This window comes from Cajanus cajan, chromosome 3 (genome assembly GCF_000230855.2).
Source record: "Cajanus cajan strain Asha chromosome 3, NIPB_CcT2T_4, whole genome shotgun sequence".
Lineage (NCBI taxonomy): Eukaryota > Viridiplantae > Streptophyta > Magnoliopsida > Fabales > Fabaceae > Cajanus > Cajanus cajan.
In genome coordinates this window covers 70576190-70597813 of record NC_138519.1, presented here as the reverse complement: position 1 = coordinate 70597813, position 21624 = coordinate 70576190, and the positions used below count along the sequence as shown (strand labels likewise).

Here is a 21624-nt window from a genome sequence, read left to right as displayed (position 1 = left end):
TAAAAACAAATTAATGTAGATAACAAATTTCTTAAATATGCGTAAACTCACCTTTCTTCTTTTTCTTATAACATAGCACAAATTGTGTGACACCCTTACTACCCCAACACATATATAATAAAATTTAATTAAGAAGAATAAACTTCCAAAGGGTTCGTAAAATGGTTTACATAAAACTTCAAATCTGTTCTTTCTTCAATATAAGAGAATGACTGAAAAATAAAACTTGAAAGGTGAAATTTAAGAGTTTACAATTTTAAAATCATTTATTACAATACCAAATCCGTATAAATATTCTGTCCTAGAAATCCTCTGCCCCGATGTCACACTATCAGAGCATTCCCATAATTTAACTGTTGGCATTCTAGATGCCACTCGTAGCCGGACCTTCTTCACCTAAAATATCCACAGTTTATACGGTGAGAAAAGAAAATATCTATATGCAAAGTACATACAAACACATCACAATATAATCTCATCATAATTCATTATTTAATAATATATATATATGTAATATATATATATCAATCATTCATCATCTTCACATCTCAATTCACATTTAACATATCTCATTTCACATGCATATCTCAATCCATCATAATCCACACCAATTATACAATTTACAACATCATTTCCATATTCATAATTCATGTCAATCTTACAATTAACAATATCATTTCCACATCCATAATTCACACCAATTTTACATTTAACGAATATCATTTCCACATCCATAATTCACACCAATCTCACAATTAACACTATGCCAAGACCTCGCCACATCTGACACAAGTGATACGGGTTAATTGCCTCCCACACCAAACCAGGGTCACGCCCTCCCTGTAGCATCACTTACCCAGGGGTCGTGCCATCCCTAGTCATTAAGGAGTACGCTCGTCCCTGAAGCATCACCTACCCAGGGTTCGTATCATCCCTGATCATCCAGGAGTACGCTCGTCCCTGAATCATCAACTACCCAGGGTTCGTATCATCCCTGATCATCTAGGAGTACGCTCGTCCCTGAAGCATCCACTACCAGGGTTCGTATCATCCTCGATCCTTTAGTGTGAGGAGCCACAATCACATTACAATCCACATACTCTCTTGCAATTAACTCTATGTCAGGGCTGCCATAATCGACATAAGTGGTGTGTGTTAACTGTCTTACTCATCCCACACCATGCTAGGGTCACGCCCTCCCTGTAGCACCACTTACCTAGGGGCCGTGTCATCCCTAGTCACTGATGTGAGGCACCACAATCACAATCATAATCACATTCATACAACATCTCATCTCATAATTCAAATTCACATCACGTACACAATTCTACCTCACATACACAACAGATAAGCCCAACAAAATAAGGGTTTACACACCCCTCAAGTAATTCACATCAAGATCATTCATTCTTATCAATCAATACAATAATAACATTCATAAATTAATATTATAAACAATGGAATTATCAATTTAATATAATTCAGCATAAACAGTAAAACCCTTAATTAAAACCTATCTCACAAGCACTTTTCTACAATTTTGTTCTCTCTCCCAGATCATCATTCTTACAAATTATTAGCATATTTATAATCCTCAACACATACCGAATCTAATGGTATAATTAATTCCTCAAACAGAAATAATTCAACTTTTCCAAAACCTAGCCTACAGACACTTTTCTATAATTTCGTTCTCTCTCCCAGAGCATTATTTTTACAAATAAATCATATATTCGTACTCCTAAATTCATACAGAATCAAATAATGCCAATAATTTTTCAAACAGAAATAATTATAAAATTGCTCATAATCCTAAGGGTTCTTCTTCTACCCAATTTCCTCATGTAACTCCACATATAAATAATCTCTTTTTCCCCCGTACCTGGATAAATAGGAACTCGGACAGAACCTCCTCCTCTTTTTCCTTAAACAAGGATCGGAACTAAGACTGGAGTAGAACCTCATCCTCTGAGTTCCTCTTGGTCTTCAGAGAGAAGAAGAGGAACAAAAGAGAGAACAGAAGAGAAGAGAGAGTGAGAATGAGAGGTGCGTAGAAATAAGAGGATTTGAGGCCTATTTATAGGATTTTTCGCCCACCTACCACTACGGCCCGTTCCAAAATCGGAATGGCCCGTTCTGGGCCCTTCAAACCTACGTAAATTTTTCAACTAGAACGGCCCGTTCCCAAACCAGAACGGCCCGTTCTCAAACCCAACAGAACGACCCGTTCTGCTTCCAGAACGGTCCGTTCTCCAAACCAGAACGGCCCGTTCTCCCATCAGAACGGCTCGTTCTGCTTCTACAATTTTGGCCATACTTACTATTCCAGAACGGCCCGTTTCAAAATTGAAACAGCCCGTTCTGGGCCACGAATTGGGCCTTTGGCCCACGAAAAATGGGCTGTTACAAATTGAGTATGTTTTAAACATGATTTTAGTTTCAAAAATCACGAGTATATATATATATATATATATATATATATATATATATATATTTTTTTTTTCAAATTTAAAACTTGTGTGTTTAGTTTAGTCACTATAGTTTTGAAACATATTTTTTTGTCCTCAAATTTAAGATTTGTGTATTTAATCTTCCCCACCACACACACACACACATATATATATATATATATATATATATATATATATATATATATATATATTATTTTTTTTGTAAAATTACAAGGATTAAAAAGATAAATTTTAAATTTGAAAGATCAAAATAATAATTTTATAAATTTTGAGAAATAAAAACACAAATTTTTAATTTGGAAGATTATAAAGATATACACCCCAAATTTGAAGATTTAAAAATGTTATTAAGCCTAATATTATCTTCTAGACCGAACCTTAGATCATAAAGATTCTATAATTAAATTACAGAGAAATGGTTCATTTGTTGGATTTTTAGTAAGGATTTATTTCTATTTAATTTTTATTTCAAATTTCAAAATGACATTAATTGTCATATTATCAATTATAGCTTTATGTCTAATTAACATAGTTTTTAATTAATTTAAACATGTAAACTATTATGCATTTATTATAAAGTTAAAATGAAAGAGAGTATAATATGAAATATTAAAATCATTTTATTAAAAATAGAAAAAAATACCAAGGGTTTAGGTTATATATAGTGAATCTCTCTCTATATATCTGTAAACTTATTTCATTCAATATCTCATGTTGTATATTAAATTTTACGACTCAACCGTAAGTTAAATTAAAAGAACTTAATGCATAGATAAAATATACAATTCTTTTTTAAAAAAATTAAAATTATTTGATACTCTGTTTTATTATTTTAAATTGTCAAATAATTATAAAAATATTTTATATGTTGATTTGAATATATATAATGAAGTATTGTATGATTTTGAAAAATTTGCACACTTGTATTAAGTGAAGTAAATCTATTAAAACTTATTCTTATACTGAGGAGATTATCCTCATACACACACATATATACTTACACTATGTTCCGATTTAGAGTCGGCCAAAAACCGACTCTAAATCATAAAAACTGACGTAATATTGTCAGTTATTTGTCGGACGCTAAATAAGTCGACACAATTTTTTTTGTGTTGGCTAAGCCGACACTACGTTAACACAAAATTTATTTTATTTTTTTCTTTATCTTCTTTTTCCAGCTTATTATTTATTCATTCATATTTTTAACATTTCCGGGACTCGATTCGTGAACCTTGAGGTCTTAAGTGAACTTGATAACCAAGTGTACTAGAACACATTATGCGTATATAACATTGAAAAAATTATCTTTATCTCTCTCAAAGCACGTATACTATCAGAAAAGCCGACGCTATTTTAAGATATAGCATCAGTTTTTTTGACACTAAATTTAAATTAAGTTTATTGTCGGAAAAATTGACACTATTCTTTAAATATAGCGTCGACTTTTTCAACGCTAAACTTAAAATAAATTTAAATTAACATTTTAAGTTTAATATCGAAAAAGTCAACACTATTCTTTAAATATAGCGTCGACTTTTTCGACACTAATTTAATTTAAATTTAAATTAAATTAGTCTCGGAAAAATTGACGCTACATCTTAAAATAACGTCGACTTTTCCAACATTATTTACGTCAGCTATTAACCGACGCTTATTTTTCGCCGCTTATTTACGGTTTTCTTGTAGTGTTACAAGACTCTTTTACGTCAAATTTTAACAATTTAATTGTTAAATTAAAAGTATTTTAATATATAGATCAAATTTATAAATTTTTTTAAAAATTAAAAATTATTTGATACTTTATTTTATTAATTCAAATTGATAAATAATCATAAAAATACTTTATACATTAATTTGAATCTATAAAATAATGTATCATATATTTAAAATTTAATATTTAAAATTTGTATTATACTTGTTGATATATCTATCCAAAATTTTCAATCTGAGATCCTCGTTTCTCAACCTTCATGATTGCAAACGGTGGTTACGCTTGCAAAAAGGTCTCCAATACTTAAAGTTGACAAGTATTTAGAGTGTCCGAGGTATATTTTTCCTTATAAAAGTGTATGTTCTAAAAGTGAAATATAGATATTATAAATGAGAAAATATTATCGTTAAATATTCGATCATTTAAATGTATTAAAAACCTTTTATTCTTATATAACACTCGAGTATTGTTTTCTCCAAAATTTGATCAGAGGTACGTATTCATCAAGGTCAAGAACTCCTGGTCCTATCAAATACTTTGTTCATTCTAAATAAATAAGTGTTATAAAATCTGAGATAAGGCTGATAATCAATAAATTTCTGACATGAAAATCCGAGACCAATATGATACATGTATAATGAAGCATTCAAAATTTTAAGAAGCAGCATTAGCTGAAAATCGTTCTAAGGTGGGTGTAAAAAAGGATCAAATATCAGAATGCTCTGTATAAGGCTAAATCTACCGTGTGGACCCTCTGATTTATGAGTGAACCATGATACTGCCATGTTAAAGAGTATGATCCACCCACGAGTCAGGGATTTACGACTGTCAAATGTATTAAAAAAATGATCAAATCAGATTCAACATAAACTATTGCACATCTAAAAACATAACTTATAAAATTAAACTTATATTATATTGTACATTATATCATTGGACCGAGAAGATCATTATCTGCGAAGATAAAAGCAAGATATTGCGTTGGATATTCAATAAGCCAGGTTAATGTCTAAAATTTTCAAACTTATAAACTTTTCAAATTTTTCTAATAATAGAATTATTGATATAAATTAATTTTAAAAAATTAATAACATTTGAGATAATGTCCAATATTTTATAAGACACATGTCTTACATTTTTTATATCTTTTATTTTTTTATTATTAAAATTACTTAAAAGATCACAACTCATTTATTAGTTTTTGTAAATAAAAAGTCACTCAACACTCAACAGTTACTATTACTTATTTTTGTCTTTTACGAATAACAAATTTTCAAGCTCTTTGTTTCTCTCTAGTCTATCTTTTTCTCGTTCTCTCTTCATTCTCATTCTCAATTCCTTCTTTCATCTAATTTGAGAGCTTGATTAGGAGCAATATAGTTCTACTCTGCCTTTTCTCTTGGTTGATTCTTACTCGATAAAATCCTTAAAACTACTAAATTAGTATAATTCTGGGTGATAGTTCAATAACATCAACGCATTTTCTTAGTTATCACTATTGACAATCCATTGTAGTACACTTCTATGATATTGCATTGTGAATTTGTCATGGGTCATCCCGGAGATCAGTACCACATATTCTCCTTTATTAAAATTGAAATTTGTCATCGTGACAAAATTTCTTCTTTCCATAATTTCCCACGTGTCTTTAAAAAGTTAAGATCAACCATTCTAAAACATTGTAAATTAATTATTAATGAGAAAAAACAATTTAGTACAATACTTTTATTTACAAGTTACAATTTTTAGATCTCATTTTTTTTATTGTTTATCATTGTAGGTGCATGCAAAGTGATTGTCACTATGATTTTGACAGTGCACAATCATAGTTTAAAGAAATTTTCATTCATAAATATAATTTTTCACTTTCTAGATTTTATTGTTTCATTGTTATCTTCTTTTAATTTTAAAAATATTTTTCTTGTTATTTTTATTTTAGAATATGAAAACATGTTTGGTTTTTTATTTGATTCAAATAAATTTAAAATTTTAGGAAAAGATGAATTGAAAAAATATTATATCAATCTTGAAAAGATTTTGAGTTTTGAGGACCATTATGATATTGATGGTCTTGATTTGTTTTCAGAATTAAAGTTATTAAAAGAAATTCTAACAAATGAAAATAACACACCATTAAAAATATTGAACTATATAAAAAGATCATGTTCTTTTCCAAATACATACATTGTTTATATAATATTATTAACATTACCTGTAATTGTTATGACTGCTGAAAGAGATTTTTCAAAATTAAAATTGATTAAATTATATTTAAGATTAACTATGCTACAAGATAACTAGATTGAATGAGTTAACTATATTATCTATTAAAAGTGAGATGTTAGAATTACTTGATTATAAAACTTTAATAAATAATTTTGTAACTCAAAAAGCTAGAAAAATAACATAAAAATTATTAGACTATATTCACGTAAGCTTCTATCTTAATTTTTGCTTGAGATCCTGAAATCCCTAGATACAACCATGCAAGATTGTTGGGGGAATTTTGATGTTGGCTTTGAGGTGGAAACAGCCTCGCGACGATGAGGCAGTCGAATTTGAGGTTGATACGAAGTCGCAGTGATGGTTAAAGTCGAGGTAGAAAAAGTGAAAAGTTTAAAAGTTTGTTTAGTCAAATATTTTGAAAGGGGTTTATGTGTAATTTCATAATTTCTTTTAATAAAAACAATTTTCCATATACTTCTCCTAATGAACCATTTCTTAAATTTAGCCATCCTATTCCTAGTAAGCACCGATGTATAGTAATAATATGCAGCTACATTAATCCAAACATTCGTAATTATTCATAATGGACCACCTAGAAAGTATAATAATTTTTGTTTAAAACTAAACTTAATGGAGACGTGAGTGGAGCGTCTGAAAACAATTAACAACTCCAAATAAATATTAATCCAAATGGCCGTGGAGGGTTCCATTGTCTTACATGCTAACAGTGTAAACTAGGGGCAGTAGCCACACTCAACCACCCTTTCCCTTTACAATTTTTTTTAAGACCTCTTCCTTTTACATATTTCAAAACCATACACACCCACTAATTATTCTATCAACTCACTCTACTTAATTTTTAAATTTAATTTAAACGAATAAAGTAGTTAGTTAGTGCTTTTCTATTATATTCCATAACTATCTTTAAATTTAACTTAATTAATTAACGCAACCACATTTCGAGACTTTTTTTTTTTTTTTTATGAATATTTTTATATTATTTTTTGTTTTTATTGAGATAAATTCAAAAACAAGTACTTATCTTGTAAGAATGTTCTTCAATCTTATCTCCCAAGGTTGGAGTGAATCTCCTCGTCTCTTTATTTGCCATGGTATTTATTTATATAAATCCTTCCATATAATCTTTCTTTTATTTATATAATGTGTCCCTCCTTCTCATATTAATTGCATCAGTCAATTTTCCTTAGTTTTGTAATGATAACAGTTATCATGTGAGTTAAATTAACATGACACGTAAATTTGGTCTATGAATTTGTTACACTATCTCTATAATATAAATGTTCAATTAATTTTATATCATCGATGTGACAATAACATAAAATATATGATTGAAATTACGTTATTAAACAAGATTAGTGCATAAAATTTAGGTTATCATCTTATCAGAGAAGTTGGTACACTTTTCATTATTATTAATATGAAAAATGTTAGTTATATATAAATTTTAAATATTATTTATTAACTACATTTCACATGAGATTTAATAATTTAATAAATTATATATAATCTTTTTTTTTTTCCTTAATCAAATACCTTCACTTATTTCCATCTTTTATTTTCATTCTCTTAATTTTTTTTTAAATTTAATTTAAATTAATCCATTTTTAGTTGACTAATCAAGGAGAAAGAGACAATCCAAAAGTAGCTAGTTGATCCGCGCTTAATTGACTTCATAATATGAGAACGTAACCGGTGGAGATTCCCAGCAGCAGAGACAAAGGAGGTTGAATCAGTCTGAAGCACGCATGATGAGAAGCACATCCTTTCCTCAACAACAAAAGTCAAGTACCCTCTGTTCCACCCCAATATAGATTCCCCTTCTTTACCTCATACTTAGAAGATTTCTATCTTCATTCTCAACATCTTAATCTGGGTGTCCTGCTTCACAACCATACCATTAAGCCTAGTTTATTGGCATAGTTTTGGGCTTCATGGGCCTTTGGGCTTTTGATTGCTTCTGAGCTCAGTGAGCCCAATGAATTTGGTGGGCCTAAGGTTACTTGGGATTTACACACATGACCACCTTTCTCATATATTTAGTAGTATAGGAAACATATTGTTTGGTCTTGTATTATGGGCCTTAGGATAAAACTTTGGCAGATGATAAACACACATCCACTCTCGTATAAGCACACCCCTTTTTTTTTAAAAAAAATATATATAAAATATTTAAATTACCCTTAAAAAAAATGAAATTCCTAAATTTATACTCCTTCCCCGCACCCCACACCCCCCTTCCCCGCACCCCAAAACCCACACACTTCAATGTCATCGATTATCAATTATACTATAGAACCAGAACATCGAATCATGAATCCAATCAAAAACTAATATATCTCATTCTCAAATCAAAATAAAAACAATGAATGCCTATCAATTGAAATCATAAAAAACACACAAAGCCATATTCAAACAAGAACTACTCACATACAACTTCAATCCATATCTTCTGGAAAATTCCTCCATCTCCTTTCACCGCTGTCGTGCGCAGATCCACCTGTATCAAAAGGATTCCCCAGATATATTCTAAAAGTCCTGTGAACAGGCCTGTTACTCCCCCTTGCACCTGCACCGCCATTGCCGCTGCCACCACTATCTCTCCCATTGGACCTCGACCCATCACCGACGTTCCCCTGTGTCCGATTCTTATAATCAGCGTCATCCGTGGGCAATTCGTATCGGCACACGGGGCAAGAGTTGTGCAGGCGAAGCCAGGGAATCAAGCAGTCACCGTGGTACACGTGCTTGCAGGGCATTTGCGTCACATGCGACCCCTTCTCGAACTCGTCCTGGAAAACCGCGCACTGGTTCAGCTCCGAGTTCAGCATGTCATCGTCGACGGTGACGGTGGAGAGGTTCTCGACGGCGTCCTTGGCGGCAGGCGGCGTGCCATAGCGGTTGGGGTCGTTGTCGGCGAGCTGCTGCATCAACTGCTCGAAGCCGGGGCCGGGGGTGCGGGGAAGGGGGTGTAAATTTAGGAATTTTATATTTTTAAGGGTAATTTAGACATTTTATATATTTTTTTTTTAAAAAAAGGGGTGTGCTTATACGAGAGTGGAGGTGTGTTTATCATCAGCCTAAAACTTTTTGGGTTTTAAGCTTATTGGACCTAGTTTTGGGCTTCATGGGGCCTTTGGGCTTTTGATTACTTCTGAGCTACAATAGGTTTGGTGGGCTTAAGGTTCTCTTTACTTGGGATTTACATAAATGACCACCTTTCTCGTATATTTCGTAGTATAAGAGTTTATATTGTTTGGTCTTGTATTATGGGCCTTAGTATAAGACTTTTTGGGTTTTAAGCTTATTGGGCCTAGTTTTGGGCTTCATGGGCCTTTGAACTTTTGATTGCTTCTGAGCTTAGTGAGCCCAATGAATTTGGTGGACCTAGGATTCTCTTTACTTGGACTTTACATGGATGACCACCTTTCTCATATTTTTGGTAGTATAGGAGTTTATATTGTTTGATCTTATATTATGGGCCTTAGTATAAGACTTTTTGGGTTTAGAGTTTAGGATTTATATGTAATTTAGTAGAATGAAAAAAAAATTATTTTAATTAAAAAAATTCGTATGAAAAATTCGTAGTTAGAACGGGCCGTTCCGAATTCAGAACGGTCTGTTCTAGTTTAATTAGTCATGTGTAATGTTTGAATTTGGAACGGACCGTTCTGATTTTGGAACGGGCGTTCCGTTCCCTTCGTCATGTGTTTTTTTCATCTAGAATGACCCGTCTGATACAATATTGATGTGTTATTTTTGCATGTGGAACGGCCCGTTCTGATTTCAGAATGGCCCGTTCCGAAAGTGAATAGCAGATGTGTCAGTACTCGTAACACGTGTTTTTTTTTTGGTAATTTAAAAAAAAAAATTTCAGTAAAAAAATTTAGAAATTTTAATTCTGTGTAATAAGGTGTATAATATACTATTTATTTAGATGAAGCTTATGGTCAAAAGTCATGGTGCACCCATACCCCACTTGTCAAGGTAATCCTTCAGAGAATTTACCTTAATTCAAACACTCGTAATTATTTATAATGGACCACCTAGAAAGTATAATAATTTTTGTTTAAAACTGAACTTAATGGAGACGTAAGTGGAGCGTCTGAAGACAATTAACAACTCCAAATTGCGGTGGAGGGTTCCACTGTCTTACATGCTAACAGTGTAAACACGGGAAAACGAGCATCAATTCGGTGCTTACCTCATGAACTTTTGACTTTGGAAACTAGGGGCAGTAGCTACTTAATTTTTGTGAGCTATTTTAATTTGTTTTAATCGCAATTTTGAATATCTTGAGAGGACATTCTTTTGAATTAATTTCTCATTCATTAAGATACTTTTTTTTATTTTTATTTATTTTTATTGATATCCAACAGTATTGACAAGGTTCACCACTTCATTTAACTATAAATTAATGTTAGTTTACCGGTGAAGGTTTAGATTGTCTTTTACTTTGATATTTTTGAAAAGGAGAAAAATACTCCCAAAAACAATCAATTAAAATTACGAGGATAAACAAGATATGTTAGCCTAAGTAAAGAAAGACAAAAATTATTAAAAATTAAAAAATGCGCAAACTCTGCGTGAGACAATCCAAAAGTAGCTAATTGATACCAGCAGAGACAAAGGAGGTTGAATCAGTCTGAAGCACATTCTTTTGCTCAAAAGATAAACAGCGTTTAAGGAATCAGTCTCAACAACAAAATTTAAGTGCCCTCTGTTCAACCCCAATATAGATTCCCCTTCTTTACCTCATAGTTTAATATTTTTAGCAAAAGTAAAGGAAACCCAGATCCTTAGAAGATTTCTATCTTGATTCTCAAGATCTTAATCTGGGTGTCCTGCTTCACAACCATACCATTAAGTCAAAATCGTTGCATCCAAGGTATAGACATAATTAAAGATGAGTAGTGTGTGTGTTTTGCCAACGGTTGTATGGAGAATCATTGGTTTTGTATCATCTTTGGTTGGAATCATCACTTATGCCGTGTCCTCTCCTTTCAACAAACTCTTCAACTACCACGAGTTGGGGTTCTTGGTGTTCATTATATACTGTGCGCTAGGTTCCTTTCTCTGTTGCTTAATGCTTTGTACCACCACATGGCGTTTACCAAAGAACACTCTGTTAACAGCGCATGTACTTTTCTTTGTTCTCATGGTTACATCTGTCTACTCCTTTTACATGGACAAAACAGAAGCAAACACAAAGGCCAAAGATGCTGATAAAGTGTTGAACCTGGTCTCATGTGGATCATTTTCCCTCATGTCCTTGAGCTTGTCAAGACTAAGTGGCCTTGGATTCGAAGCGGGTGTCTTCAATTTCTTCCTGGGTTCCCTCATGCTGGCTGTCATGAAATGGAGTCTAAAGTTTGCTTTGGCTGCTGCAGTATTCTGCTATGTTCTTATAAACATTCGCATCCACTCAGATTCTGATAGTGATGGTGGTGACATGGAAGAAACAGACGTGGCACTGATAGAGAATGGTGGGAGACGGCGGAATGCCTCTGAGGTCCAAGTTCCCCCCGAACTGCGCCCTCCAGTGATGTATGATGTGTTCATTAGTTTCAGGGACAAAGACACGAGCGATATTCCAGAATATTTAGCTTGTGCTCTACTTAAGAAATCACTAAGAGTCTATGCTCATCCGGAACTGACAGGGGACCATGTACCACAAACCGTGATTGAGGAAATTGGTAAGGCTCAGGTCTCGGTCGTTGTGTTTTCAAAAAGCTATCTTGAGACCAATTGGTGCTTGCATGAGTTCCACTTCATAATGGCATGTCGGGCAAGGTATGCACGAACTGTCATACCAGTTTTTTATAACGTACACCGCACTGCCATCCAGGATTATAGCTCTAATTATGTAAGTATTAAAAAGCTATGTGATGATAATGGTTTCTCTCAAATTTATGCGGAAGATTTGTCTAGTGATTTGGCAGAAGCGGCTAGTTTGCAGGGTTGGGAAATGTTGCGTGCTTCAAGACCGTATGAACTTCTCGAGAGTGTTTCAGATCATGTGTTGAGCCACTGCAAACTGAATTTAGACCACAGTTGATGTCATCACTCCAAACGTTTGTTTCTTTTCTTTTAACTCATGTATGAAACTCTTACAGTATGTTTGGACACTAGACTTCAAAGAGGGAATGCACGCTCTGTGTGATATTCAACACTCATATGTAGGATAAACATAGATAATTTGAAATTCCAAGTCAAATTTTAAGTAAGATTGTCTATATATTCTTCATTCTTCACCTCAGTACTTTACTAGATTCACGCTTCTACATCTGCATAGATCTTTCACAATCATAGCACTAGCTTGGTGGGTTGGACACTCACATTAAATGTTAGTTTGTGCTCTAGGCTCAAATTTGGAAAGTATATGTTTGAATGCTATAGCTCTGAACAAATGTGGTTGTTTTCTAGGTTTAGGGTCTAATTATGCAAATTATAGCAGTTCCATTCAAGTTCACGGAAGAGAAGTTAGGAGGGCTAGTAGATAAGATATATAAGCAATTTGGATAGCAAGGACAAGGCACCAAGTATACATTTTTAGAGTAACTGTTTTGTCTCTCAATCCATGAGTGGCAATTCATGTAGAAGCACATTGCTTTAAAAGATAATAAAAAGTTAGACTTGTAATGATATATACTATTATCAACAGAGATTAGAAATGTAAGAAGTTGATGTAGGCAAAGCTGATAGTACATCATATAGGTTTTACTCATATGGAGATTCTTTTAGCAAAATATCCACAATAGTGACATAGAAGAATCAATTATAGAGACAAAAATATCCATAGTGGTAACATAAAAGAAGCACTTCCAGAGAGGGAAAGTATCCACAAGATATTCATTACCAAACCTCAACCTATCTTGGTTGTTCCCCTTTTTCTCTCTTGTCCACCACATTTGATTGGCAGATCCTGTTTAGCTGTTGGAGCATCTTCGATCCAATGCCAATTCTCCTTAGTTGATACTGGATACCCCTCGTGTCTCCTCCTTATCAAGTAAAATTGTAGTACATGAATACTCCATGTTCTGACGGTAAGTAAGTCAGTTGGACTCGTTAGTTTGCTTTGGTACTCATTGAGACGTCACAATTTTATTATTGAAAAAATGTTTTGATGAGTTAAAAAGAGAGGGTGGTTATAAACTATCTTTTAACTTTAATTCTTAAGAAATGTGAGACTTTTATGCATTCAAAACACGAAATGTTAATTGTTTTACTGTTGAGGACTTTCTCGCTATACTCTTTATCCCTGATCTGTGTTGTTTGTTCATTACTCCTCTAATTGAATGTGTTGCGGCGGAGAACTTTCAACACGATTGCTTTTCTTTGTTCGAGTTAAATTTAGTACTGCAATGCATTTCTAGTTTTGGTTGACTCACTTGACCTCACCTTGCTCTGTAGCCTTATCTACTCGTGTTTGTTTCCTTTTAACTCATGAGATGTCTATTTGCTGTATCAAAATTCTAATTCTGTTTCAACAGTAGACTTCAAAGAGGGGAGGTATGTTTTGTGTGAAATTCAACACTCATTTTTGAAATTTTTAATAGTTTTAATAATATGGACCAAAATAGATGGTTTAAAATTCCACCTAAATGGATCCATTTTTTAAGTTTCCTGGTTTTCTTTCTTATCTCTTTGTAACTTTTCTCTCGGGATAGCTTTACTTTATAGTAAGGTTGTCTATGTATTCTCCATTCTTCACCTCAGTAACTTACTACATTCATACTTCTACTTCTGCATAGATCTTTCACCATCATAGCACTAGCTAGGTGGGTTGAACACTCAAATCGTTTGTCATATTTTTTATGCTCTTGGCTCAAGTTTCAAAGGTATAGGTTGAATGCTATAGCTATGAACAAATGTGGTTAATTCTCGGGTTCATGATGATTGTTGTTCTTGATCTCCAACCTATACAAAAAGGATTGTTAGTAATGTACTCTCAACTCAATCTTTTATCTAATACATTTTATACTATTGATTAAAATTTATTAAAAATTATAAATTCAAGAGAGATTCGTTAAATGACAAATGAGACTCTCAGAAATTTGTAAATTTCAGTGAATTTTAGTCAAAATAATTAAGAATGTGTTAGAGAGTAGTGCTTCTCTTAAGAAAATTATAACAGTTCCACTTTTTTATTCATATTTTGATAGCCTTAATGAGTGTATATCCGTAATATTTTCCTTCAACTTCATGGAAGATAAGTTACGATCAGTAGAAAAGATAAAAATAAAAATAAAATTGAATAGCAATGGTTTATACTTGACAAGGCACTAAGTAGACTTTTTTGAACTTCCTCTTCAAATTTGTACATGCATTTTTAGAGCAATCCATGAGTGGCAAAGTATAAGCACATTGGTTTAAAAGAATAATAAAAAAAATAGACCAGTAATTTGATATACTAATTGACGCCCCTGAATCCCATTCTCAAACAGAAATCAGAAATGCAAGAAGTTGATATAGGTAGTACTCAAAGCAGAAGATTATGCTAATGGTAGCAAATCCATGATCTTTGAAAACCTCCATGCGTTTGATATTTCACACCCACCAAGAAGTTCTTCATGCATTGCAATTTGGAAATGGGAAGGAGGCCACAACACTTACACGAGATTGGACATTAAAAATAATAAACAAATCTGGATAGACAACAGAAACAACTGGAGAAGAAAAGAAGGATAAATATTAAATTCTGACAAACAATCCCTGGGCTAGATGTTTGTTGAGTCCGAACATTATTATCCTTAACAAGATTAAGATGAAGCAAGTCTCATGAGACTAAGATCACAACAAACGAAACCATTATGTACCTTTCACCAACTTTAAGGTTAGTTTTATTTTAAATTCACTCTCTTATAATCATGAAACCCAAAATAAATAAGGAGAAAACGTAGGCATAATTTCTTGTTTGACTTCAGATTTCATTTCGTTACGTAATTCGCCTGAATAAAATTAACATATGTTAATGAAGTGAAATTCTAAATTTAATTGAATAACAATACTAGAAAGATGTTTTAAATTTTGTCCAATAAATTAATAACAAACTCGCTCGCTAAGGAGGGGAGAAGTCCAAAATTTCTATGAAAGATGTTTTAAATTTCCAAACTTTCAAAATCTTCTAAAATTTAATTTTCCATATTTTCAATACTAAGAAAATAGTGTTAAAAAATTCTATAATTACAGAACCAAGGGTGAATGTAAGAAGAGAATAAGAAGCAAATTAAATCCCTTCAAAAAAAAAAAAAATTAAATTATGGGAGATGGCGTAAAGTATCTTCTAATAGGCATTGCAACATCGATTCATTCGTACCCAACAAACTCATTCATGTATACATATACCCAAACTAGAGACATTGATTTGAATATCTCATTACACTAAATACACAAAACCAAACAGCACAAAATTGGCCGGCAAACCTAGCAGTGAGCAACATGAAAAAAAAAAAAAATTCACAAAAGGAGGTTAAGTAGTGCATAGTACATGGAAATGAAACCCCTTTCGCCTCTCACTATACATCTTCGCTATCCTCTCCGAAACCCTGCAACCCTTCTCCGCCGCCGCCACAACTTTCTCGTTGTAATTCACCGTTCGAGGGACCACCCGCCGCCACGCCGCCGCCGCCGCGCACTGCTCCGCCTTGACCTCCAACCGCCCGTACAGCCCCTTCGCCGCCGGCTCGCACTTCGAGTAAGCGGCCCTCGCGATGTCGGCGGCGGCGGCCCTCGGCGGCGGAGGCGGGTGCGCGGGTGCGACGGAGTGGTCGGGGTTGCTTTGGGCGATGCGGAGGAGCTCGTCGGGAAGGAGGTGGAACTTCTCGTAGACGGGTCCGACGACGCTCTTGACTGCTTCCTCCACGGCGCGGACGCCGGAGCGGTCCTTCGCGCAATGGGTCATCACGGCGGCGGCGAAACGCATGGCGGTGACCGTTGTGGTGGTGTTGCCTTGCACCGTGGACGACGTCGTCTGCCAGACCCACCTGAAACAACGCAAACGGAATGCATCAAAGTGAATACCAAATATGATCAGAGGAATTAACAAAGTCATTAATAATGACAATACCTCACGGTGAGATTGACTAATAGGGCATATGAAGATTTGGAATGGAATCAATGTCTCATTTCTGCTATTTATATATGTCATTGTCAAGTTAATGTCTTAAGTTAGCAACTCCAATTACATGGCCACCGTCAAATTTATTCTTCCCCTCTATTTAAAGATGGCCAGAAAAAAAAGTTTACTATATTATATGTACAAAATAAAATGCAATCAGTAAAATTTATTAGATTAAATTAATTGTTAATTATGACAAAATTTTAAATAATTTTACAAACTTACCAAATGTTCATATAGGGAGAATGAAAAAAAAGAAAAAATGTTTTAATGTACATATCAAATGAGTCCCAAAAATGGAGGTTTCATATTGGCATAGATTATTGCCTCACTTGACATAAGCAATGGTACAACCATAATTCATTGGACTTTCTGGTTCATAATCAGTAACGCGCGAGTGATTTTGCAGAATCTCAAGTGCACGCTCCTTAACAGCACCGGTGCCTGTTCCATGTATAACAAAGAGAACCGAATATGGCCGACTAGTATTAATCACCATCTCAAGGTGGATAGAAGCTTCTTCTACTCGCATACCTCGTAGGTCTACAGTATTCTTTGATGTACGCACTGCTGGACCATAAGAAATATCATCCTTGCTTTTCATGTCTACATTACCCCTGTATTCTCCATTCCGCGCACTCTACAATATTAAATCAAAATGTTATAACTTGGCATTTTGAGTTAACCATAAATTATTCATATCAAAGTATTAATGCAAAGCACAGATTATACAATGACATAATCTATGCAGATAAAAAAAGGTCATTAAAAATAGAAATGTTTACTAACAACATATTCTCTAATACATTCATAATTATTAGTTGAAATTCAATGAGAATTACAAGAATTTGTAAGTTAAGATTTCTTATTTAATGAACTTCATTCACAATTTTATAAATTTTAATAAATTTTGATTATTAGTAGTGTTAGAAAATGTATTACCAAACGTCTGGGTCTGAAAAGAAGACATAACTTTAGAATTTAATTTTCATGCCAACATATCAACTACAGATTTGGATTCAATGCTCAGCTAGATTTTCCATTTTCAAATGTGTCTCTTTTAATTAATGCTTGCCCAATCACTTTCTAAATGGAAAAGTATATCATTTTGTTTTCTTTCCAAACAGGTTAATTATATCAATTGAACATTTACTTAACGGTAAAGACCTAAACATCTTCATACGTACCTGCCTCCCCTGATGTGCAGAAGAACTAGTTACACCATTTTTTGCCGTAGATGGAATAGCTATGATGTTACTTTTCTTTACACGGGCTTTCACTTTACCATACTGTACCAGGATTGTTTCATCATCCCCGGGAGATTCTACCACTGTGGCCAATTTACTCCCCAATCCCTTGACATGGACTTGCTCTCCAATTTGTGGAGTATATGAAGCATGATCAGCTTCATTGAGTTGGTCAGCAGGAGAATGGGCTTTTATAATGGAGGCAATTGCAGATTCAGATTCTCTAATAAGTGAATTCAGTTGATCGCGAGCAGAAGTTTTGAGTTGCTTCTCAAATTTCTGTATCACAGTTTCCATCTGAGATTTTGCATCCACTAGCTCTTGTTGGACCTGTCGTGTTTCCTTTGCCATGAGTTCCATCTCACGTCTATCAAGATCTTCTGCCTCCCCTTGGATCTTTGCAAGATTTAGACAAAAAAAAGGATAAAAAGGAAAGATATAAGCAACTCCAAATATAATGATATTCGATTAAAGTCTGCTGGGAAATGCCAAGCATTGTTTTGCTGAACAAAAAATTTCCAGCACTAAAGGCAATATGAACATTTTGGAAGGAAAAATCTATGTACTTATTTTAATATTATAATTGCCCATACAGTCAACCAGAAAGCCATATACTAAAAGTAACTCAATAAAAAATATTGAAATTAACGTTTGTTGGCCATGCCCCTAGGATTGGTCATATCTAGTAAAGGTTTCAACTTACAAGGCACTACATATTGTGTTAATCAACATACTTGGACAAAATCCCCATCACTCTTTGATTTTCTGGTCAATTTACTGACTCCGAACTTATTAAGGATGCAAATTGAGATAAATTTGAAAAGGAACCCTATTGATGACAATACTAAGTTGACCAAGATAAACAAGCTAAAATCAAGAAACGAAGAATCTCTTCCCAGTAATACATCTAGATTATACCTCATAGTACACGCTCATAATTTCTGCATGAATAGATGCAGCCTCTTCAGCCTGAATCTTTAATCGGTTTCGTTCCTCCTGTAATGACTGATAAAGCATTCCTCTCCGCTCTTGCTGCTGTTCTGGTTTTAACTTTTCTACCCATTTTTGTGCATGATCAATTATATTTCTATCAAATCCAATAGATTGTGCTATGCTTAACGCATTTGAATCACCAGTACATCCCCAGAGAATTCTATATGTTGGTTGTAATGTTTTAAGCGAAAATTCCATTGCTGCATTGTCAAAACGGGTATCTTTTTCCTTCATACGACTTAGATCAGCATAATGAGTGGTCACAACAGCCACGTTAACATGATCCTTCAGATATTGTAAGATACTGGCAGAAAGAGCAACCCCTTCTGAAGGATCAGTCCCACTACCAATTTCATCAATGAGAACAAGTGATTGTGTTGAGGCCATTTCCAAAATCTTGCAAATACGTGAGATGTGCCCACTAAAAGTTGAGAGATTTTGTTCGAGGGACTTCAATTTGGAGGAAAAGAAAAAGATCAGACAACAAATGAAACAATTACAAGATCAACAGAAGGTCTTTTATCGTCCATAAAAAAGTTCACATATTACCTGGTGATCCCCAATATCTGCAAGGATAATGTCAAACCAAGGAAGTTTTGGATTGTTCTTGGCAGGCAAATGCATTCCAGCCTTTGACATGAGTGATGCCAGGCCCAATGTTTTCATGGAAGCAGTTTTCCCTCCAGTATTAGGTCCCGAGATCACCACCACTCTAATTCCACGTCCAATTTTAAAGTCAACTGGCACAGGGAAGTCTGATATGCCTCGTGACATATATTTAGAAGCCATTGCTCCATTCTCATTACCAAATTCAGCACTACCTCCAGACCTTAGAGCAAGATTATCTGAAATGTTCTCAAGAGAGGACTCCAGGAGTAATGGATGTCGTATACCAACAATATTAACTGTTACATCGTCATCATCTAGTGCGGCCATATCATTGTCTTCATCATCAGAATCAAAGCCTTCAAAATTACCTAAGGTGAAAATGGGACATACCCCATTCATCCATTGAGCATACGCAGCTCTTGCGAAAGCAAGATCAACTTCAAGAATTTTATCCAATAAATGATTTATATCTGATTTTGAATTCGCTATTTCAGACGCAAGCATACTCAAAATTGCACTTTCCTCAGCCTTCTCAGAGCTTGAAAGCCTAACTTCCAAGTTGTTCAGATCTATTGCATCTTTGGGTTCCATAAAGTAAGTTGCTCCAGAGCTGCTGACATTCAGAACTACACCATCTGGAAGCAAATACCTATGCGAAGCCCTAATGCCCACACACATTCTAGATCGACGCTTAGTTATTAATGGTCTGTCAATCCCCCCAGCCTGAAAAATTTGGGATGATACTTCCTTCAACATAGAATCCAAAATTTCTATGTTCCTCTTTCTTTCCGATCTGATGATCTCCAGGTCTTCACTTGCTCTATCAAGAATTATTGAAAGATTGCAATCTATGCAAAATTCTATTTTACGCTCCAAGCCCACTTGGAAATTGCAATTTTGCAGTATTTCAAGTAGGGGTAAGTACCTGACGGGAAACAATTGCATCAATAAAGTTAACAGTTCTGAAGATTAATCTTGGGATTTCTGGTAGGAAGCAATTATGCCTAAAAAAGCAAGTGCAATTAGAGTATTACACCTTGAATGTCAGTCATTACCTTTGACTCTGAGATAAACTTTCTTTTTAGGCCTTATTGAGACATGAGAATCCATTATCATATGATCTATGCTCCAAACTTTGTGAAGAAAAATACAATACCTAGCCAAAATGCATAAAAGAAGCGGCTCGTAAACTCAATCAGACTAAAAACCAACCCTTTGACCGACTCAAAAATAGATACAAGAGCATGAATGAGAGTCATTCAAATACTCTAGAATGCCAATCCAAGTAATGAATGACATATAATCTGAATTTACTTTTAACACAAAACTTCTTCACACTATCATCCAATCACGAATTGTTGAATTATCAAAGACTAACCATTGCAACTGTTGTTCAGGAATTCTAACTCTTGTTTTTTTTTAATTACGTGCTGACTTGAATCGTTACACTGTTAAACTAATAAAATTTTGACTCCGATTCAACGTATGTTTCTTGCAGTTGAAACCAAACAATTTCACTAAAAATAAGATGAAAAGGAAAAAAATAAAAAATAGTCGTATTATTTGTATACCTATGTGGATGATTAGAAGCGGAAGCGTAGCGTTTCAAATTATGGAACAAATCTCTGGCGGCGGAGAGCGTGCGGCGAACGGTGCAAAGCTCTCGGGCGGTTAGCAAGTGGCCGGAAGTGGCGACGTCGAGAATCTCCGTCAAGTCGTGGATGCCGGAGAAGTCGAGGGGCTCGGCGACGAGTCTGGCGGCGGAGGTCTGATCGAGAAGCCTCTGACTCTCGCGGCGGGTGCGGCCAACGGGAAGGCGGGCGTTGAGGGCGGCGGCGGAGCCCATGGAGGTGGAGGTGAACGCCGAGAGCTGCTTGCACACGGAGCTCCATTCCAGTGTCTTGAGGGTCTCGGCTTGGAGCGAGTTGGACTCGGGCGAGTCAGGTTTGGAGCAGAATCGGGGTTTGAACTTGAACAACGCTTTGAGGGGTTTATTCGCCGGAATGAACACGTTGCCGCTGAGTTGCATCGGTGAGTTAATGGCGGTTTGTTTCTGAGTCTACCACTCGTTGGTTATGTTATGTTGTGTTATGCCATTGGGGATTGGGTTTATCTCCGCTATCGTAAACGTGGACCCCTCAACGGCGTCGTGTTGGCGAATTTGTAAGATAGTGTAATATATTATAAATTATAAAAAAAAATTAAAAAAAGTTGTTGGGCCTGAGGGAG

General features: G+C 34.5%; 4 protein-coding genes across 4 annotated transcripts; 1 reads left to right on the top strand and 3 right to left on the bottom strand.

Moving 5' to 3' along the window:
* Positions 1–8811: 8811 nt before the first annotated feature.
* On the bottom strand, positions 8812–9516 carry LOC109801178 (E3 ubiquitin-protein ligase RING1-like). Its single transcript, XM_020362188.3, has one exon. The coding sequence runs from the start codon at positions 9354–9356 to the stop codon at positions 8865–8867; it is 492 nt and encodes a 163-aa protein (XP_020217777.2). The 5' UTR covers positions 9357–9516; the 3' UTR covers positions 8812–8864.
* A 1482-nt stretch (positions 9517–10998) lies between these two features.
* LOC109797624 (uncharacterized) lies at positions 10999–15893 on the top strand. Its single transcript, XM_020357735.3, has 2 exons — positions 10999–12292; positions 12379–15893. Exons 1-2 carry the CDS (start codon positions 11333–11335, stop codon positions 12418–12420), a joined length of 1002 nt encoding a protein of 333 aa, XP_020213324.1. The 5' UTR covers positions 10999–11332; the 3' UTR covers positions 12421–15893.
* LOC109801188 (uncharacterized) lies at positions 15707–16636 on the bottom strand. Its single transcript, XM_083071186.1, has 2 exons — positions 16496–16636; positions 15707–16412 (listed from the first exon to the last, which is right to left on the bottom strand). The coding sequence occupies exons 1-2, from the start codon at positions 16574–16576 to the stop codon at positions 15945–15947; spliced, it is 549 nt and encodes a 182-aa protein (XP_082927312.1). The 5' UTR covers positions 16577–16636; the 3' UTR covers positions 15707–15944.
* Positions 15707–21515, bottom strand: LOC109795954 (DNA mismatch repair protein MutS, type 2). Its single transcript, XM_020355529.3, has 5 exons — positions 20967–21515; positions 19336–20320; positions 18712–19236; positions 17734–18189; positions 15707–17186 (listed from the first exon to the last, which is right to left on the bottom strand). The coding sequence occupies exons 1-5, from the start codon at positions 21422–21424 to the stop codon at positions 16875–16877; spliced, it is 2736 nt and encodes a 911-aa protein (XP_020211118.1). The 5' UTR covers positions 21425–21515; the 3' UTR covers positions 15707–16874.
* Positions 21516–21624: the final 109 nt, after the last annotated feature.